This window comes from Myotis myotis, unplaced genomic scaffold, assembly GCF_014108235.1.
Source record: "Myotis myotis isolate mMyoMyo1 unplaced genomic scaffold, mMyoMyo1.p scaffold_m19_p_15, whole genome shotgun sequence".
Taxonomy (NCBI): Eukaryota; Metazoa; Chordata; class Mammalia; order Chiroptera; family Vespertilionidae; genus Myotis; species Myotis myotis.
The window spans coordinates 16,532,732-16,552,778 of record NW_023416319.1 but is presented as its reverse complement, the minus strand read 5'-3'; the positions used below and the strand labels follow the sequence as shown (position 1 = coordinate 16,552,778).

Genomic DNA, 20,047 nt, shown 5'->3' with positions numbered 1-20,047 from the left:
TGCTTTTGGTGTCATATCTAAGAAGCTTTACCTAACCCACCATCACAGAGATTTACTCCTATATTTTCTTCTAAGAGCTTCATGCTTTTAGCTCTTTATGCATTTAGGCCTATGGTCCATATTGAATTAACTTTATGTTTGTATAAGTGTAAATAAGTTGTTCAATTTCATTTTTTTGTGTGTGGATATCCAAATGTCCCAGCACTATTTATTGAAAAGACTACTCTTTTTCCATTGAATTATCTTCGGACTCTTGTCTGGAATCAATTGCCCATAAATGCGTGTTTTTTGTCTGGCTCTCAATTCTATTTTATTGATCTATCTCTATCCTTATGCCAGTACCACACTATCTTTTTTTTTTTTATTAATATATTTTATTGATTTTTTACAGAGAGGAAGGGAGAGAGATAGAGAGTTAGAAACATCAATGAGAGAGAATCGATCAGCTGCCTCCTGCACATCTCCCACTGGGGATATGCCCGCAACCCAGGCACATGCCCTTGACCGGAATCGAACCCGGGACCCTTCAGTCCGCAGGCCGATGCTCTATCCACTGAGCCAAACCGGTTTCGGCCACACTATCTTGATTACTGTAACTTTATAATATAAAACATATAATAAGTTTTGAAAATATATATATTTTATTGAATTTTTACAGAGAGGAAGGGAGAGAGATAAAGAGTTAGAAACATCGATGAGAGAGAAACATCGATCAGCTGCCTTCTGCACATCTCCTACTGGGGATGTGCCCGCAACCGAGGTACATGCCCTTGACCGGAATCGAACCTGGGACCCTTCAGTCCACAGGCCGACGCTCTACCCACTGAGCCAAACCGGTTTCGGCAAGTTTTGAAATTGGGAAGCATTAAAGAGCTTTATAGAGGAAAATAGCCCTAACTGGTTTGGCTCAGTGGATAGAGCATCGGCCTGTGGACTGAAAGGTCCCAGGTTCGATTCCGGTCAAGGGCATGTAACTTGGTTGCTGGCACATCTCCAGTAGGAGGTGTGTAAGAGGCAGCTGATCAATGTTTCTCTCTCTCTCATCGATGTTTCTAACTCTCTATCCCTCTCCCTTCCTCTCTGTAAAAAATCAATAAAATATATTTAAAAAAGTTAAACATAGAATTGCTATATAACCCAGATATTTTAGTCTTACATATATGCCCCAAATAATTAAAAATAGGGACTCAAACAAATACTTGTATGCTAATGTTCATTGCAGCATTATTCTAGGCAAAAGGTAGAAACAACCAAAGTGTCCATCCGCAGATGAATGGATAAACAAGTGTATTATATGGATACAATGGAATATTAGTCACCATACAAAGAAATGAAGTTCGGATACATGCTACAACATGGATGAACCTTGTAAAACATTATGCTATGTGAAAGAAGCCAGATACAAACAGATAAATACTGCATGATTTCACTTACATGCAATTTCTAGGATAGGCAAACCATAGAGATGAAAAGCAGATTAGAGATTATCAGGGCTTGGGGTTTGGAGAAATGAAAAATTATTGCTTCATGGGTACAAAGTTTCTGTTTGGGGTTATGAAAAAAGGTTTGGAAATAGATAGTGGTAATGGTTGCAGAACATTGTAAATGTAATTAATGCCACTGAATTGTACACTTAAAATGGTGAAAATGGCCCCAGCCAGTTTGGCTTAGTGGACTGAAGAGTCCTGGGTTCAATTCCGATCAAGGGCACATGCCTGGGTTTCGGGCTCGATCCCCAGTAGGGGGCATGCAGGAGGCAGCTGATCAATGACTCTCATCATTGATGTTTCTCTCTCTCCCTCTCCCTTCCTCTCTGAAATCAATAAAAATATACTTTAAAAATGGTGAAAATGGCAAATTTTATGTCATATCTATTTCATCATAATTAAAAAAAAAAAAGACCCCTTGCAGCTGTGAAGAGATCAGACTGTAGGTTGAGATGACTGCCATAATCCTGTTTAACCAGGATTTACTCTATCTCCAGGAAGCTGACCTGTGTTGATTGAACCCTCTGGCTTTTTCTGGTTGAACTTGACCAATGTGGAGCCCTCGCCAATGTAGGCAAGAGATCAGATGATATGAGACTGAGGTCAGGGTATTCCCCTGGCTCCCCATCTGTAGGGTTGCTGTGGCACCTATATCTCTTGATGAAAGGTCACAGCCCTCTCCACAAAGCTCTCTTTGTTTCTGTATTCTAATAATGATTCCCATTCCTTTTAGGGCCATAGTGGTCACCACTAGTGCACTTGTATTTCCCTACACCAGTTTATTACTTTAATGGTTCCTGTTTTAAAAATTCCTAGGATTACCCAATTTAAGTGTGCTATCAGTTTCCTGCCTTAGATGGGGGTGAATGTAGTAGAGAGAGCAATAGATATATTTGGAGGTAGAGTCTTGAGGTTTTGATAAATTGGATGGTTTCACAGATATGGCCCTTGGCTATTAGAAAAGTTCTCATAAATTGAGTAAGACCGGATACACAGTCTAGAAAAAACAAACAAATACCAAGAACACAAGATTCAGACTCATACCAATTAATTATATTCTGGCTATAGTATCAAGTTCCAAAGTGGCTGGGACAAGCTACTCAATGTACTCATCCATCTATTGCCTTGCCTGTGGACAGAATTTGCTCTTCTTCAAGCTCTCAGATTTGCAGGAGAGAAACTGGAGGGGGTTGGTTGGTTTTCACAGAGGGATCAGAAGAGTGGGGTGTCCCAAGGAAGCAGTGAAAATAGAGTTTTTAGAAATGATACTAGGAAAAGTGTCTAATAAATTGGGTAAAGTGTCAAGATTCAGACACTGGCTTGCAATGGCTGTCTCCCAACCAGGTGATCTGGAGATAAATGGGAATTGCAGTTTGTGGAGATATTCAGGCTTCAGGGCTAATGAAGCAATACCCTGTTACATCCAGCAGCTGCCCTCTTGTGCTTATTTTTTTTATATATATATTTTATTGATTTTTTTTACAGAGTGGTAAGGAGAGGGATAGAGAGTTAGAAACATCGATGAGAGAGAAACATCGATCAGCCGCCTCCTGCACAGCCCCCACTGGGGATGTGCCCACAACCAAGGTACATGCCCTTGACTGGAATTGAACCTGGGACCCTTCAGTCCGCAGGCTGACGCTCTATCCACTGAGCCAAACCGGTTAGGGCCCTCTTGTGCTTATTACATCCCTGAAACCATACACAGGACAAGAAGAGGGAGATTTCTCCATCACAGACCCTACACCATTCATGCCCTCCAACTATTTCATCACTTCCCCTCTTTGCCCTGAATACCTTTCTTCCACCAGGCTCTTCCAGCTGCTGACAGGCACACATAAAACCTATATCCCTGCTAGGTGGGGGAGCATCTGAGTTTGAGGTGTCACCCACACACTTCAAGTTATCCTGGGTCAGACAGGAAATTGTTAATGTGCTGCCTGGCTTATTTCCCTTTGATTCAATACGAAGAACTCTGATTGAAGTGTAACTCCCACAATACAATCTTAGGTCTTGGGCCACTGGACCAGTTCTCTGAGGCCTGCAGGTTGTTTCATCCCAGCGTTTCAGACCAAGGCCCCTTGGGTGGCTGTGCCAATACCATAAACTCTCTTTCTTTCTTGTTCCTCTTACTCTACTCCCACAAGAAGCACTCATCCACTTAATCTTATTCCCATCCATGCTGTAAGGATCCAGACAGCCTTTAGACAGTCAGCCAGCTGTATGATCTCAGACCCATTACTTAACTTCTATATGCCTGAAGTTATTATTTATTATTAAGCTCTTAGCCAGGGGTCCTCAAACTTTTTAAACAGGGGGCCAGTTCACTGTCCCTCAGACCGTTGGAGGGCCGGACTATAGTTTTAAAAAAAAACTATGAACAAATTCCTATGCACACTGCACATATCTTATTTTGAAGTAAAAAAACAAAACGGGAACAAATACAATATTTGTATTTGCATGTGGCCCACAGGCCGTAGTTTGAGGACCCCTGCTCTTAGCCACTGCCTGGCACATAGCAAACTCAGTAAATGTTAGTTGTTGTTATATATTTTTTAAAAATATATTTTATTGATTTTTTACAGAGAGGAAGGGAGAGGGACAGAGAATCAGAAACATCGATGAGAGAGAAACATCGATCAGCTACCTCAGGCAACCAAGGTACATGCCCTTGACCGGGATCGAACCTGTGACCCTTGAGTCTGCAGGCTGATGCTCTGTCCACTGAACCAAACCGGTTAGGGCTGTTGTTATATTTAAAAAACAGCAATATGTTCATGTAACTGGTACAACCCATTTCATCAAATTTGAGGCTTTCTGCCAGTATAGTTCTGGTGTGGGTTTTTTTAGATGGCATCATACAATATGTAGTCTTTTGCGTTTGACTTCTTTCCTTTAGCATAATGTTTTTGAGATTTATCCATGTTGTTTCACATATTAACAGCTCATTTCTTTTTAGTGCAGAGTAGTATTAAATAATAAAGTAATTTTGAAATCAATTATCAGTTAATAACTATTTGGTTTGTTCCAGTTTGTGCTTATTATGGAAAATGCTATTTGATTATCAGTCTCGGTGTATATATTCACATTTGTTCTTGGGTAAATACTAAGAGTGGGATTGCTGGTAAATACTAAGAGTGGGATTGCTGGATCATAAGGTAGGTGTATGGTTTACTTTATAAGACACTGTCAAACTGTTTCCCAAGTGTCCATACCATTTGCAATCTCACTTACAATGTATTGGGAGTTCCAGTTTGCCTTTGCTTTTTTTTTTTTTAATCCTCACCTGAGGATATTTTCCTATTGATTTTTAGAGATAGTGGAAGAGAGAGGGAAAGACAGAGAGAAACATTGATGTGAGAGAAGCACATGGACTGGTTGCTTCCTGCACACGCCCTGATCAGGGCCCAGACAGGGAGGAGCCTGCAACTGCGGTAAGTGCCCTTGACCAGAATCAAACCCAGGATCCTTTGGTCCACAGGTGACGCTCTATCCACTCAGCTAAACCGGTTAGGGAGCCTTTATTTTTTTTTTTAACAGTTGGAGTGTAATTGCTAGACAAAAGAGCAATAATGCAAATGTAATAAATGTAAGCAATTGGTGAATCTGGAAAACAGTATATAAGTGTTCATTTTACTATTCTTTCCATTTATCCCCCCCCCATTTATCTTTAAATTTAAAAAATTCAAAACAAAAAGCTGGGAGAAAAACTAAGTTGCATATTATATGGAATTGAACTGATTCTAAAGTTTATCTGGCAGGGAAAATTTGCAAGGAGAGCCAAGAAAATTTGAAAAAGAACAATGAAGGGGAATGGGTCCTACTAGATATGAAAACTAGCTCTAAAGCTATAGTAATTTAAACCTATTTTATTGTCATACACAGAAACCTCCCAGATAAATCATACACAGAATCTAGAAAGAGGTTTATGTGGCTATGGATATTTAGTTTACAATAAAATGGCATTTTTAAAAAAATATATTTTATTGATTTTTTACAGAGAGGAAGGGAGAGGGATAGAGAGTTAGAAACATCAATGAGAGAGAAACATCAATCAGCTGCTTCCTGCACACCCCCTACTGGGGATGTGCCCGCAGCCAAGGTACATGCCCTTGACGGGAATCAAACCTGGGACCTTTCAGTCTGCAGGCCGACGCTCTATCCACTGAGCCAAACCGGTTAGGGCGATAAAATGGCATTTTAAAGTTAGAATGAGTTAATACATTATATGGGACTTGACTATAAAATATTTTAAAATAAATACTCTATCCCATTTATAAATATGAATTCAGGAAATATTGGAATTATAAATATATTAGAAGTATTCTAATATATTATGTACTAGCAGTATTAAGATATATTAGAATACTTAAAGTATAAATATATTAGAAGAATTATATGTGATTTTTTGTAAATTTGGAATAGGCAAATAGTAAAATAATAAATAGTAAAATTGAAAAGCAATAAAAAATTACTGATATATTTCTCTACATAAAAATTTAAAAATTCTAAAAGCTTAAAAACAACATAAGCAATATATATGTGGGGGGCTAGATGGGGCAGTATGGAGGGATTGAGCAAAAAGGAGAAAAAAACTCATGGACCCAGGCAACAGAATGGTCATTACCTGGGTGAGGGGAGGTGGAGGGATGTGAAAGCGGGTATGGGGTGTTAAATAGTGATGGACAGAGACTTGACCTGGGGTGGTGAACACACAATAAAGTGTACAGATGGTGTGTTGTAGAATTGTCCTCCTGAAACCTGTATAATTTTGTTAGCCAGTGTCACCCCAATAAATTTAATAAAAAGGAAGAAAAACAATATATCTGTGCATGTATATGTATATGTCTGTTCAGTCATTTGTTTTACTGAGTTTCCTACAGTAAAGTACAGATTTTGCTGATTGCATCCCCATAGTGTCATTTAAAATGGGTCTCTTTCCTTTTTATTTGCTTTAAACTAATAGTTACAACTAAAGGCTTGGTTAGATTGAGATTTGATTTTTTCTTTTCTTTTTTTTTTCTTTTATTTTTGTATTAAATTTATTTATTTATTTATTTTGTTTTATTGCTTAAAGTATTACAAACAGTAGTACATATCAGATTTGATTTTTTAAAACATATTTTTTTTATTGATTTCAGAGAGGAAAGGAGAGGGAGAGATAGAAACATCAATGATGAAAGAGAATCATTGATTGGCTGCCTTCTGCTCATTCCTTCCTGGAGATCGAGCCCACAACCTGGGCATATGCCATGACCGGGGAACTGAACCATGACCTCCTTGTTCATAGGTCGATGCGCAACCACTGAGCCACACCAGCCAGGCAGATTTTATTTTTTTATGAAGCAAGACTACTTTATACATGATGTTGCATGGTCCTATCAGAAGGAACATAATTTTCTTGTCTGTCTTTTATTTTTCTTCAGTGTTATCAGCTATTGAGATTTTTTTCATAGATCCATTAATTCATTAGCAGTTGTAACTGGTGATGTTTTAATTTCTACTGTTTTACATTCTGTCATTTTGACTATGTATTAGTTGGAATACTTCTCTAAGGAGAAACTTCCTCTCATCACCTATTTAGTTACCCTGAGATATTCAGTTAGTATAGAAAAAGCATAACAAATATTGATTCTTCTTTCTTTTTCACTTTTCAAAATATGAGTTGACTCCTTACCATCTTTCAAAGTGACCAATAGCTCTAACTGGTTTGGCTCAATGAATAGAGCGTTGGCCTGCGGACTCAAGGGTCCCAGATTCGATTCCGGGCAAGGGCATGTACCTTGGTTGCGGGCACACACCCAGTAGGGAGTGTGCAGGAAGCAGCTGATCGATATTTCTCTCTCATGGATGTTTCTAACTCTCTATCCCTCTCCCTTCCTCTGTAAAAATCAAAATATATTTTTTAAAAGTGACCAATAAAATGGATTTTATAGTATCATTATAAATAAGCGATTTAATCCAATTTGGTTTCAATCCATTGCAACCACTACTCTTACTGCTGCGCAAATGGTAGAATTTTTGGCCAGAGTGTGTTTATTTAGGTTAGCTCCTGAGTCCTTTTGACACATCAGTTAACTGCTTTGCTTCCTGATGTGACAAAATATTTTTAGGCTCATCTTCTACAGTGTCTGGCCCAGACCTGGAATCAGCCATCTCCAAGGAGTTCAGGTTACCTTTGTCAGGAAATTATATTTAAAACAACAGCCTGGCCTGGCCAGTGTTGCTCAGTGGTTGATCATTGACCTATGAACGAGGAGGTCAAGGTTCAATTCCAGTTAGGATTTGGATTTTGGCTTGATCCCTAGAGGGTGGTGTGCAGGAGGCAGCTGATGAATGTTTCTCTCTCATTATCAATGTTTACTCTTTCTCCATCTCCCTTTCTCTCTGAAATCAATAAAAATATGTTTTTTAAAAAAAAACAGTTGGATGCTAGAGATGCTCATTGGTATTGGATTGGACATGGATCCTAGATCTTTTTGGCTGACAGAGTTAGAAAAAAATTCCCTCATGACACTGTGAAGTCAATTCCCTCCCCACATTCCTTGGCCTCTGTGTATAATCCAATGGATTTTGATATGTTAATTTTTAAAAATTGTGGTAAAATATATATGACATAAAAAATAGTCATTTTAACTATTTTAAGTGTACAATTCAGGGTCATTAATTACATTCTCAATGTTGTACAACCATAATCACTATTTCCAAAACATTTTCATTACCCCAAACAGAAATTCTGTACCTACTAAGCAATAACTTTCCATTACCCCCTCTCCCCAGCCCCTGTAACCTCTAGTCTACTTTCTGTCTCTGAATTTGCCTATTCTAGATATTTCATGTAAGTGAAATCACACAATAGTGGTCCTTTTCTGACAACAAATTCCCTTAGGTTTTATTTTTCTGGAATAGTCTTTATTTCTCCCCCACTTTTAATTTTTCTGTATACAGATTTTTAGGGGGATGGATTTTTTCTTTCAAAACTTAAAATATTTCAACACTCCTCTTGCTTGCATAGTTTCTAAAGAGAAGTTCAATGTAATCCTTTTTAAAAAATATATATTTTATTGATTTTTTTTTTTTTTTTTTTTTTTTTTTTTTTTTACAGAGAGGAAGAGAGAAGGAGAGGGATAGAGAGTTAGAAACATTGATGAGAGAGAAACAACGATTCAGCTGCTTCCTGCACACTCCCTACTGGGATGTGCCCGCAACCAAGGTACATGCCCTTGACCGGAATCGAACCTGGGACCCTTCAGTCTGCAGGCTGATGCTCTGTCCACTGAGCCAAACCGATCAGGGCTCAATGTAATTCTTATCATTGTTCCTCTGTATGTGAGGTGGTTTATTTTTTTCTGTTGCTTCTTTCAACATGTGTTTTGTCTTGGATTTCCTGTGGTTTGAATATGATATACTCAAATGTAAAATTTTTGGTATTCACCCTATGTGGTGTTCTTTAATCTTCCTGGTTCTGTGTTTTGTCTCTGTTATTAATTTTGGGAAGTTCTCAGCCATTACTACCTCAAATATTCTCTTTTCTCTCTTTCTAGTGTTCCTGTTATATGAATATTATTATACCTTTCCTATTCCCTCCCCACATATCCTGTTTCTTTTGTTTTTCATTATTTTTTTTCTTTGAATTTCATCTTGAAAAGTTTCTATTGATATATCTTCAAGCTCACTTACCCTATCAAATTATCTCACATTTTAGTGTTTTTTTAAACTTCAGGGCATCATCACTTTTAGATAACTGAGGTAATAGAAAAGATACAGTTTTCAATATTGTTTTTCTTTCACATTATTTTATAAACATGGTTTCACGTTTCTTCATGTTATGGTATCTGAAAACTGTTTTGTAATATTAGTATTTAATAATTTAATCATTTATTGGTGGGTTTCTATTATTTTAAGTCACACTGACTTACATACAGATTTTATTTTGGCCTATTTCACTGGGTTTTTAATTCCTAGGTGAGAGACCAGGCCAAAGGATATCCATTGGTTCTTGCTAAGTGTTACTTAGGTGTGCTTCTTGAAGGATTATGCCAGTTTATCTGGCCACTAGCCAGGTGTGAATGTATCTGGTTCCCAAAGCTTTGACCAGCGTTGGATATTTAATTTTTACACAGTTTAATGACTGTTAATTGGGACCATACTATACAGACAGTCTTTAATTTGCATTTCCCTAATTACTAAGGAAGTTGAGTCTTTAAAAACTATATATGTTTATTGTTTGTATTTCCTCTTAGGTGCCTATTCAATTCAAAGCAACAGACATCTTTTGAGTGCCCACTATGTGCCAAGTCCTGTGTGCATCCCTCAAGAAGAGTGACCTAACAAAAAGGACTATTTGAGATAAGATAGGGTGGGGGAGCCAAGATAGTATAGAAAATAAATGACTAACTGTACTCAATTGGTAGAAGCACAATATTGGCAGGCAGTTTGGGCAGTCCTGTGGGTTGAAGACAAAGTAGGAAAGGGTTGGTCTCCAAAATAGATCAAGTTTTTACAGGGCAAGTGACTTTAGAGCTGGGGCCGAATAATGGGTAAGATTTGTCCAGGTGATAAAAAAATAAAATGTCTGGGGAGAGGGAATAATTGTGACTGTTTCATTATAGCTAAAATGTGGAATGCAGGGGCTGAGGGATGATGGATAATGGGTCAGGGCTAACTTCAGGAGCCTGACCTTTGTCCTGAAGTTTTTCGTTGCCATTGTTCTTAAAGAGGAATGACATGAGCTAATTTGTGTTTTAGAAAGACCTTTCTGGCAGCTAATGAGAGGTAGACTTTGGGGACACTGGAATTATAAGATGAGCCTATCTGTGTCCTTAGCCACTTACCAAGGGTCAGAGAGATGGGACTAGGAGTAAGCTTTTTATGTAGTGTGCGCATTAACTCTTTATCTGTCCTACTTAAAACTATATTTCCATTTCATGGCTTTCATTTGTTAAAAATGTTTAAATTGTGGTAAACTATACATAACATAACATTTACAATCTTAACTATTTTTAAGTTATTTTTAAAATATATTTTACTGATTTCTGAGAAGAAGGAGCGAGAGATAGAAACATCAATGATGAGAAAGAAAAATGATTGACTGCCTCCTGCACGCCTCACACTGGGGATCGAACCTACAACCCAGGTATGTGCCCTGACCGGGAATCAAACCATGACCTCCTGGTTCATAGGTCAACGCTCAATCACTGAGCCATGCTGACCAGGCTTAACTGTTTTTAAAAGTTTATTTATTGATTTGAGAGAGAGAGAGGAAGAGAGAGAGAGAGAGAAAATCTACTTACTGTTCTACTCATCCATGCACTCACTGGTTAACCCTCGCATGTGACCCAACTACAACCCTGGTGCACCAGGACGATGCTTCAACCAACTGAGCTACCTGGCCAGACCTACTATCTTTTTTTTTTTTTTTTTTAATATATGTAATTGATTTCAGAGAGCCAGACCTACTATCTTAACCATTTTATTTATTTATTTATTTTTTTAAATATACAGTAGGAACATTTATTTTAACACTTCTAAAAGATATTTCTCCATGCCTGATGATTTGATATAAAAATCAAAACTTAACCATTTTAAAGTGTACAACTCATTAGTGTTAAGTAAATTCACATTGTTGTGCAATCAATCACCAGGTCATGGCTTTCCTTTGTATATTTTATTTCATTTTTTATTTTTTAAATATATTTTTATTGATTTCAGAGAGGAAGGGAGAGGGATAGAGAGATAGAAACATTAATGATAAGAGAAAAATCAATGATTGGCTGCCTCCTGCAGCCCCACACTGGGGATTAAGCCCACAACCCAGGTATGTGCCCTTGACCAGAATCAAATCTGGAACCCTTCAGTCCACAGGCTGATGCTCTATCCACTGAGCCAAACCGGCTAAGGCAGTGATGGTGAACCTGTGACACGTGTGTCAGAGGTGACACGTGAACTCATGTTTTTGGTTGATTTTTCTTTGTTAAATGGCATTTAAATATATAAAATAAATATAAAAAAAATAATATATTGCCGAAACCGGTTTGGCTCAGTGGATGGAGCGTCGGCCTGCGGACTGAAGGGTCCCAGGTTCGATTCCGGTCAGGGGCATGTACCTTGGTTGCGGGCACATCCCCAGTGGGAGATGTGCAGAAGGCGGCTGATCGATGTTTCTAACTCTCTATCTCTCTCCCTTTCTCTCTGTAAAAAATCAATAAAATATATTAAAAAATATATATATATAAATCTTTGTTCTACTATGGTTGCAAATATCAAAAAATTTCTATATGTGACACGGCACCAGAGTTAAGTTAGGGTTTTTCAAAATGCTGACACGCCGAGCTCAAAAGGTTCGTCATCACTGGGCTAAGGCATGGCTCTCTTTTTTAGTTAATTAGTGAGTTTTATTAAAAAGAAGTTGAAATTTGTACAAATTCACTTTTTTTGTAATAATTACTATTATTTGCTTAACATTTTATGTTGATAATGTTCTTTTTTAATTTTTTTATTGATTTCAGAGAGGAAGGGAGAGAAAGAGAGAGCATAGAAACATCAATGATGAGAGAATCATTGATCAGCTGTCTCCTGCACGGCCCCTACTGGAGACTGAGCCTGCAACCCCGGCATGTGCTCTTGACCAGAATCGAACCCAGGACCCTTCAATCCGTAGGCTATGCTCTATCCACTGAGCCAAACCAGCTAGGGCGATAATGTTCTTTTTAAAAAATGTATTTTTATTTATTTCAGAGAGGAAGGGAGAAGGGAGAGGGAGAGAGAAATGAAACATCAATGATGAGAGAGAATCATTGGTTGGCTGCCTCCTGCACGCCCCACATCAGGGATCCAGCCTGCACCTGAGACATGTGCTCTGACTAGGAATCAAACCATGACTTCCTGGTTCATAGGTCAATACTCAACCACTGAACCACTCTGGCCGGGCAGATAATGTCCTTTAACATATATGATCTCCTTTGATCCTCATAAACATGCTTCTGAGGTAGATGTTATTCCCATTTTACAGATGATAAAGCTGAGACCAAGAGGTAAAAAGACCCAACAAACTTGGCATGTTTATCTCGGAGAAACGAAGAGCATCACCCAGATTTATAGGCTGAGGATTTAATTTATTTCAGTCGTTCATGAAATAAATATTACCTGAGTACCTATTGTATGCCCAGTGTTAGGAGAATGGTGTTGAACAAAATAGACATATTGCCTGCATTATGGAGCTCAAGGATTAGTGGGGAAAAGGGCATTAACCAACTAATCATAAAAATAATGAAATAATTACAAACTCTCATTGAAGAAAAGAATACCATGTTATGAGAACAATTTCTATATAATAGAGATAACAGGCCAAGTCCTAGGGTCAGGGAAGGTTTCCCCTAGGAAATAATTTCTGGAGATTTTTCTTCTTCTCTTCCACACACTCTGCCCTCAAGCCTCAAACTTCACAGGGGTGACAATGTAAAATGTCTTCATTTGAGAGACACCCAAGACTGAATATACATATTCTATGTGCATTTGTAAACCTTTCAAAATTATTCACCCTAACATTTCTATGTGTCTAGTCCATAATATCCTTTCATTGACATGATCTGACTTGTATACTGACACCAACCTTGCGAAGTAGGCAGGCAAGCATGACTATCTACATTTTACTGATGAAGAAAGAGAGTGTCAGAGAGGTTAGGGCCTGGCTGGTGTGGCTCAGAGATTGAGCATTGACCATGAACCAGGAGGTCACCAGTTCAATTCCCGGTCAGGGCACATGCCCGGGTTTCAGGCTTAATCCCCAGTATGGGTTGTAGGGGTCATGCAGGAGACAGCTGATTGATGATTCTCTCTCATCAATGTTTTTATTTCTCTACACCTCTCCCTTCCTCTATCTCTAAAATCAATAAAAACATATATATATATATATATATATGTATATATATATATGTATATATATATATATATATATATATATATGTGTGTGTGTGTGTGTGTGTGTGTGTGTGTGTGTGTGTGTATACTAGAGGCCTGGTGCACAAAAATTTGTGCACTGGCGGGACAGGGGTTGTCCCTCAGCCCCACTTGTGCCCTCTCATAGTCTGGGACCCTTCGGGAGATAACGACCTGCTGGCTTAGTCCCACTCCCAGGTGGCAGAGGGCAGGCCCAGTCCCTAGGTGCCTGCCCCGCAGCCTCTGGTTGGGCTCAGAGCAGGGCCGATTGGGGAGTTGGGGCGCTGCCCCCTGTCATGCACAGAGCAGGGTGGATCAGGAGGTTGCGATGCCACCCCAGTCCCGCTCAGGGTAGGGCTGATTGGGGGGTTGGGGCACCGCCCCCTGTCACACTCAAGGCAGGGTCGATGGGGAGGTTGCGGCGCCACCCCCTGTCACGCACAGAGCAGGGCGGATCAGGGGGTTGTGGCACCACCCCTGTCACATACAGAGCTGGCCGATCAGGGGGTTGGGGCGCTGCCCCCTGTCACGCACAGAGCAGGGCCCATCAGGGGGTTGGGGAGCTCCCCCCGTCACACTCAGGGCAGGGCCGATGGGAGGTTGCAGCTCCACCCTGTCACACAAAGAGCAGGGCCGATCAGGGGGTTAGGGAGCTCCCCCCATCAGGCATAGATCAGGGCTGATCAGGGGGTTGGGGCACCTTCCCCACTCCGCTGATCTCGGTGCCGGGAGGCCTCGCGGCTCTGCTGATCCTGGTGCTGGGAGGCCTCGCGGCTCTGCTGATCCCAGTGATGGGAGGCATATTACCCTTTTACTATATAGGACAGAGGCCTGGTGCACGGGTGGGGGCTAGCTGGTTTGCCCTGAAGGGTGTCCCGGATCAGGGTGGGGTCCCGCTTGGGTGCCTGGCCAGCCTGGATGAGGGGATGATGGCTGTTTGCAGCTGGTCACACCCCCTTCAGGGTGGGGGTCCCCACTAGGGTGCCTGGCCAGTCTGGGTGAGGGGCTGAGGGCCATTTTCAGGCTGGCGGATGACTGAAGCTCCCAACCTCTCCTTTTTTTCTTTCTTTTTTTTTTTTTATTCTGGGATTTATTTACCTTCTATGGCTGTCACTGGAGCTGAGAGCTGGCTTTAGCTCTGAGGCTCGGCTCCAGCTCTGAGACCTTGGCTGCTGAAAGCAGGTATCTGGGTTTGTTTGACTTCTATAATTGAAACCCTGTTGCAGCTCCAGCTCTGAAGCCTGGCTGGCTGAAAGCAGGTTTCTGGGTTTGTTTAGCTTCTATAATTGCAACATTGTTTCTTAGAGTGCAGCTCAGAGGCCGGCAGTGGCAGGCGGGGAACCTTGGCTTCCTCCATCACTGGAGCAAGCAAGCCTCCTGTTCGCTTCAGCTGCCTGGCTGCCGGCAACCATCTTGGTTGGCAGTTAATTTGCATATCTCCCTTATTAGCCAATAGGAAGCGTGTCGGAGGTATAGTTAATTACCATGTTTGTCTATTATTAGATAGGATATGTATATATGTGTGTATGTGTGTGTGTGTGTGTGTATATATATAATAGCTACCGAAGGGTTTTAAGCAGGAAAGTGGCATGAGAGGACAGAAAGTGGTGGTTTTCAAAGTATGGTCTGGGACCAACTACTGGGTCAGAATCTCTGGGGCTCGAGCTCAGGATACTTATGATCAGCCAGATTTGGGAATTCTTTACAGGTTCTAATGCAATAAAGAGAGAGAAGCACTGTATTAGAGGAAATGGTGCAACCAGTTACCATGACTAAGATAGTGGCTGTAGTAATCAGGTGAGAAGTGGTGAGGTACAGAGACAAAGGACTGCACTTGTGACTCATTTAGTCAAGGACTTCAGCCACATGTGACCCTTTCCCAGTGGCTGAGGTCAAGGTAGTGGAGATGATGTTCCTATCTAGGTCCTCTGGCTCCAGGGCCTGTGGGCTTTGCTGTTTATAGCTATATCTTGATTATAAATATTGCATACTAGTATTTAGTTATCTTAGCACTTGTTTTGCAAATCTTGTATTTATTTCTCACTCTCATAAAACCTAGGAGAGAAATAAGGGACAAACGAGTAAGGCCTTAAAAGGGCTGAGTACACAGGCAAGGACAAAGGTAGATTTGATTAGACAATCACAGATTGGGGAAGATACACTGCATCTCCCCTCCTATTAACCCCAAGAGGCCTCCAGGAAACCTGAAGACAATAATCCCAGAAGCCCAGAGGGTGACCTGCCCTGGGTTATTTCCTCCCCTGGGTTATTACTGGGTGTCAGGCTGTGAAGCAGTTCAGGAATTCAGGAAATTGTAAAGAAACCACAACAGCCTCAACAACCATCTTCTTAAACATCAACATCAACAAGCTCGACAATAAAATTCATTAAAATTCACCTCCCTGCCATCCACAACCACAGACCTGAAGGAGGCAGATGGCACTATGGGGAGGGAGAGGCTCTTTGCTGCTGCTTCCCCGGTCTGATTGTCTGCACCCCTGGCCTGAGTTTTCCAGGGTCTCAGGGAAGCGGGGAAACTGGTATCCCTATTTCTGGGTCAGGGCACCAGAGACCGAGGACGCCTCCACTTCGGATCCTCACTGTCAAGTAGGTCAGGATTAAAACAAACTGAGGTGAAGGTGGAGGTTGGCGTTCCTGGGGAAGCATGGGACGTCCAAGTACCTGGGGAGGCCGCCGGAGCCAAGCCAAGGGAGTGAGAGTGGAGATGTTGGGGTGGAAATGGGACGGGAAAGGCGTGGCGAGGGGTCCAGGACCGGCCTTGGGGTGGGCGTGTGTGTGGAAGGATGGCCAATCAGAGAGTGTGCTTCCGCCAAGGGGCGGGATAGGGGCTCGCCTGGGTGGAGATTGGCTAACGGCGCCGCGGCTTTGCGATTCAGCGTTATATACGGCAGAGGCGGCTGCGGTGCCATGGGGTCCGACCGCACTCGTCAGAACCGGGTGCTCGGAGTTCCTCGGGTCCTGGGTCCGTTCTGTCCCGCCCCCAGGTTCGCTCCTCGGGCCCCCAACCTGTGGTTCGGCTCCTCAAGCTCCCGGCCTTGACGTCTGCAGAACGAAATGGGCACAGTCATGAATGCCTCGGACGGGAAAGAGCCACTGCTCCAGCCCTACAGCTTCGAGCTGCTAGAGGACCCAAGGCCCTTTGTGGAGGAGTACTGGTGAGACGGGGGCAGCGGAAAGGCCACGATCCTGATGTCTGGCATTAGCGGGGGTGGGGGGACGCTGCCCGCAATGGCACCGGGCTCTCCTGTGCCGGCTCCACATTCCCGCTGTCCAAGGTGCAGGTAGTGTGGTGCCGCAAAGAGATTAGATCTGGAAGAGAGAAAGGGGGGGGGGGGGGAGAGAGAGAGAGAGAGAGAGAGAGAGAGAGAGAGAGAGAGAGAGAGAGAGAGAGAGAGAGAGAAGAGAAGAGAGAAGAGAGAAGAAATAAAAGGATGGGGTGCGGAGACAGAAACCCAAGGGAAAGAGTGTGTAGCGAGAGCTGGTCTCTGAGGAATGGGGTTGACTTGAACTCCTAGTCCCACCAGCCTGTAGACGATTCTTCTTTGTCCTTTGTGGCCTCGCGTGGCCGGGTGTGCCCGTGTACATAGTGCTGGTGCCGAGGGACAGCCTGCCCTTCACAATTACCACGTTGTTCTCCAAGTGTTTCATCTTCCCAGCTGTGGAGAAGGGGGCAAAGCCAGGGAGCTCTTCAACATTTCCCTCAGGCTCTCTGGCCTTGCCCTAAGGCTCCTCCAAGGTGTCTGTGGGCTGATTTTGTGCTCCAGCCAATTTGGTGGCAGCTACTTGCCACATTCTAATTACCCCATAGCCCTGTGTTGTTTCTAGACATGGGCCAGCACTTGTCACCCACTCCCAGCCCCATTGAGAGAGCAGTAATCACAGCACCCTTGGACACAGCCCCTGCCATGTGCTATGTCCTTGGCATATTTTTACTCCTTACCTGAGGAGATGTTATTATTGACTTGAGAAGGAGAAATATCAATGTGAGAGAGAAACATTGATGAGTGGCCTCCTGTACGTGTCCTGGTGGGGATCAAACCCACAACCTGGGTATGTGTCTTGACCAGGTTTGAACCCACCACCTTCTGGTGTACGGGATGATGCTCCAACCGAGTACATCTTAAGTACTTACATAGTAACGCTGTCAGGAGAGGAGTAATATTCCCCTTTTACGAATAAGGAAACGGAGGCTCTGAGAACAAAGTAGCTTTTCCAATGTCACAAAGCTAGTAGGTGGCAGAGGTGGAACTCCAATCCAGAGCACTCACTCGGGGAGATGAGTGGGTGTTTCTCTAACCAGCACCCACCCACCAGCCCCTCCCCTGTGCCTTCTGCCTCCCAGGACAGCCTCATTTCCCATCGCTCTGATCTACCTGCTGTTCATCTTTGTGGGGCACAACTACATGAAGGCACGGAAGGGCTTCAACCTGCAGAGGCCTCTCATCCTTTGGTCCTTCTGCCTCGCAGTCTTCAGGTAAGACACTCCTCACTTATCCTGTACACCCTAGACCAGTGATGGCGAACCTTTTGAGCTCGGCGTGTCAGCATTTTGAAAAACCCTAACTTAACTCTGGTGCCGTGTCACATATAGAAATTTTTTGATATTTGCAACCATAGTAAAACGAAGGCTTACATTTTTGATATTTATTTTATATATTTAAATGCCATTTAACAAAAAAAATCAACCAAAAAAATGAGTTCGCGTGTCACTTCTGACACACGTGTCATAGGTTCGCCATCACTGCCCTAGACCCTCACTCCATCCCCAAATGCTTTCTAGAAACCTCAATTGCATCAACTCTCCAAGTTGCCCCAGCTCCCCCTCTCCCATTCTCTCAGCTCTAGGGCCCCTCCCCAGCTTCCCCTCTCCTTCTTCCCCAAGCACCAGACTGGCAGTTTCTGTTCTCTCATGAGTCCTCTTGTGCTCATGGAGTCTGTATACTTCCGACAAATTTCTCCAGACTTTAAGATCCTCCAATAACTTCCCTAGCCCCTCCTTCCCCTATTTCCTCTCGCATTGGTATCCCCCATCCTGTCACCCATCTCCTCATAGGCTCCTGCCCATCCCAAGAATTCTGTTCCTTAACTCAGCTTTCAGTCCCATCCTCCAGCATTCCCTGGTCCTTTCCCAGCCCTCATCTCCTCTAGTTCGCTGGTTGGATTTACCAGATTGGCTCCAGGATCTCAGAAGCCATGACTCCTGGAAGGATGGGAAGGTGGCGGAACTTGGGTCCTGACCAGGCTGAGGGGGAAGGGTGGATTGGTGTCTGGGAATGATCTTACACCCTTTTCCTCTGTCCCATTTCAGTATCCTGGGGGCAGTGAGGACGTGGGGCATTATGGGAAATTTGATACATAGGCATAGCCTAAAGCAAACTGTGTGCTTCACCACCTCCCTCCACGAATCTGTAGTCAAATTCTGGTCCTGGCTCTTTGTTCTCAGCAAGATCATTGAACTTGGTAAGTGGCAAGGTTTTGTCTCTCTGGCACCCAGTCGACTGCATCCTTCCTCAGTTCCCCCCTCACCCATCACATGGAGAGTCCCTTCCCCACCCCTGGTCCTAACAACACCTCTCACCCAAGCCCTCTTCCAGATTCTCTGCCACAAAGACCCCTCTCCCCACCCTGAGAATTCCCCCTTTGCCCCCACATTCAGTGCAGAGGGTGGTCCCAACACTGGGTGGTATGTCAGCTATGACTCCCCATCTCCCAGGAGACACAGCCTTCATCATCCTGCGTAAGCGGCCACTCATCTTTGTGCACTGGTACCACCACAGCACAGTGCTAGTGTTCACAAGCTTTGGATACAAGAACAAGGTGCCTGCAGGCGGCTGGTTTATGACTATGAACTATGGTGTGCATGCTATCATGTACACCTACTACACTCTGAGGGCTGCCCAAGTGAAGCCCCCCAGGTGGTTTCCCAGGCTCATCACCAGCCTGCAGATCCTGCAGATGTTTATGGGAGCCACTGTCGTCATCCTGGCTTACACCTGGAGACAGGAACAGGGATGCCACACCACAACGGAACAATTCTTCTGGTCCCTCCTGCTGTATATAACCTACTTCATCCTCTTTGCCAACTTCTTCTACAAAACCTATGTAATGCCCAAGGTTAAAGACAAGACCAAGAGCGAGTAAAGGGTTGGAGAAAAAGAAGGGGCTCCAGGTTCTCTCCTCCCCGGGGCATGGAGGGGTTTGGTTTAGGTTTGGGAGAATGATTAGGAGGTTTTCCCTGCGTGGTTTCCCCACAGGATGTGTGCCCCAAGGTGGCAGGAAGTTATGACAGACAAGAAACGTCAACCATGGGAAGGGGATGTGGTGTAGTACTTTGATGTTTCTGTTTTTAATATGAAGGCCAAGCAGACCCTGAGATGGGGCTGGGACTGGGGAGGATTCCCACAGCCGAATTATTTATATTTCTATATAGAAACCTTTCTCTTCTTGCTCTATTTTTTAATTAAATATTTCAAGAAGACTTCTAGTTTGGGGGAGTTTGGGGGAAGAAGGGATCTGCTGTGGTGGGAAATGTCTGCTGGCAATGGGATGATCAGTAGGTTAGACGTCTAAGAGGATGTGTGGATGAGAAGCACACACGCAGA

At 42.9% G+C, this 20,047-nt stretch overlaps 1 protein-coding gene across 1 annotated transcript; it reads left to right on the top strand.

Moving 5' to 3' along the window:
• The first annotated feature begins 15,301 nt into the window (after nucleotides 1–15,301).
• Nucleotides 15,302–20,044, top strand: ELOVL3 (ELOVL fatty acid elongase 3). Its single transcript, XM_036336195.1, has 4 exons — nucleotides 15,302–16,600; nucleotides 17,788–17,919; nucleotides 18,754–18,905; nucleotides 19,159–20,044. Exons 1-4 carry the CDS (start codon nucleotides 16,500–16,502, stop codon nucleotides 19,584–19,586), a joined length of 813 nt encoding a protein of 270 aa, XP_036192088.1. The 5' UTR covers nucleotides 15,302–16,499; the 3' UTR covers nucleotides 19,587–20,044.
• Nucleotides 20,045–20,047: the final 3 nt, after the last annotated feature.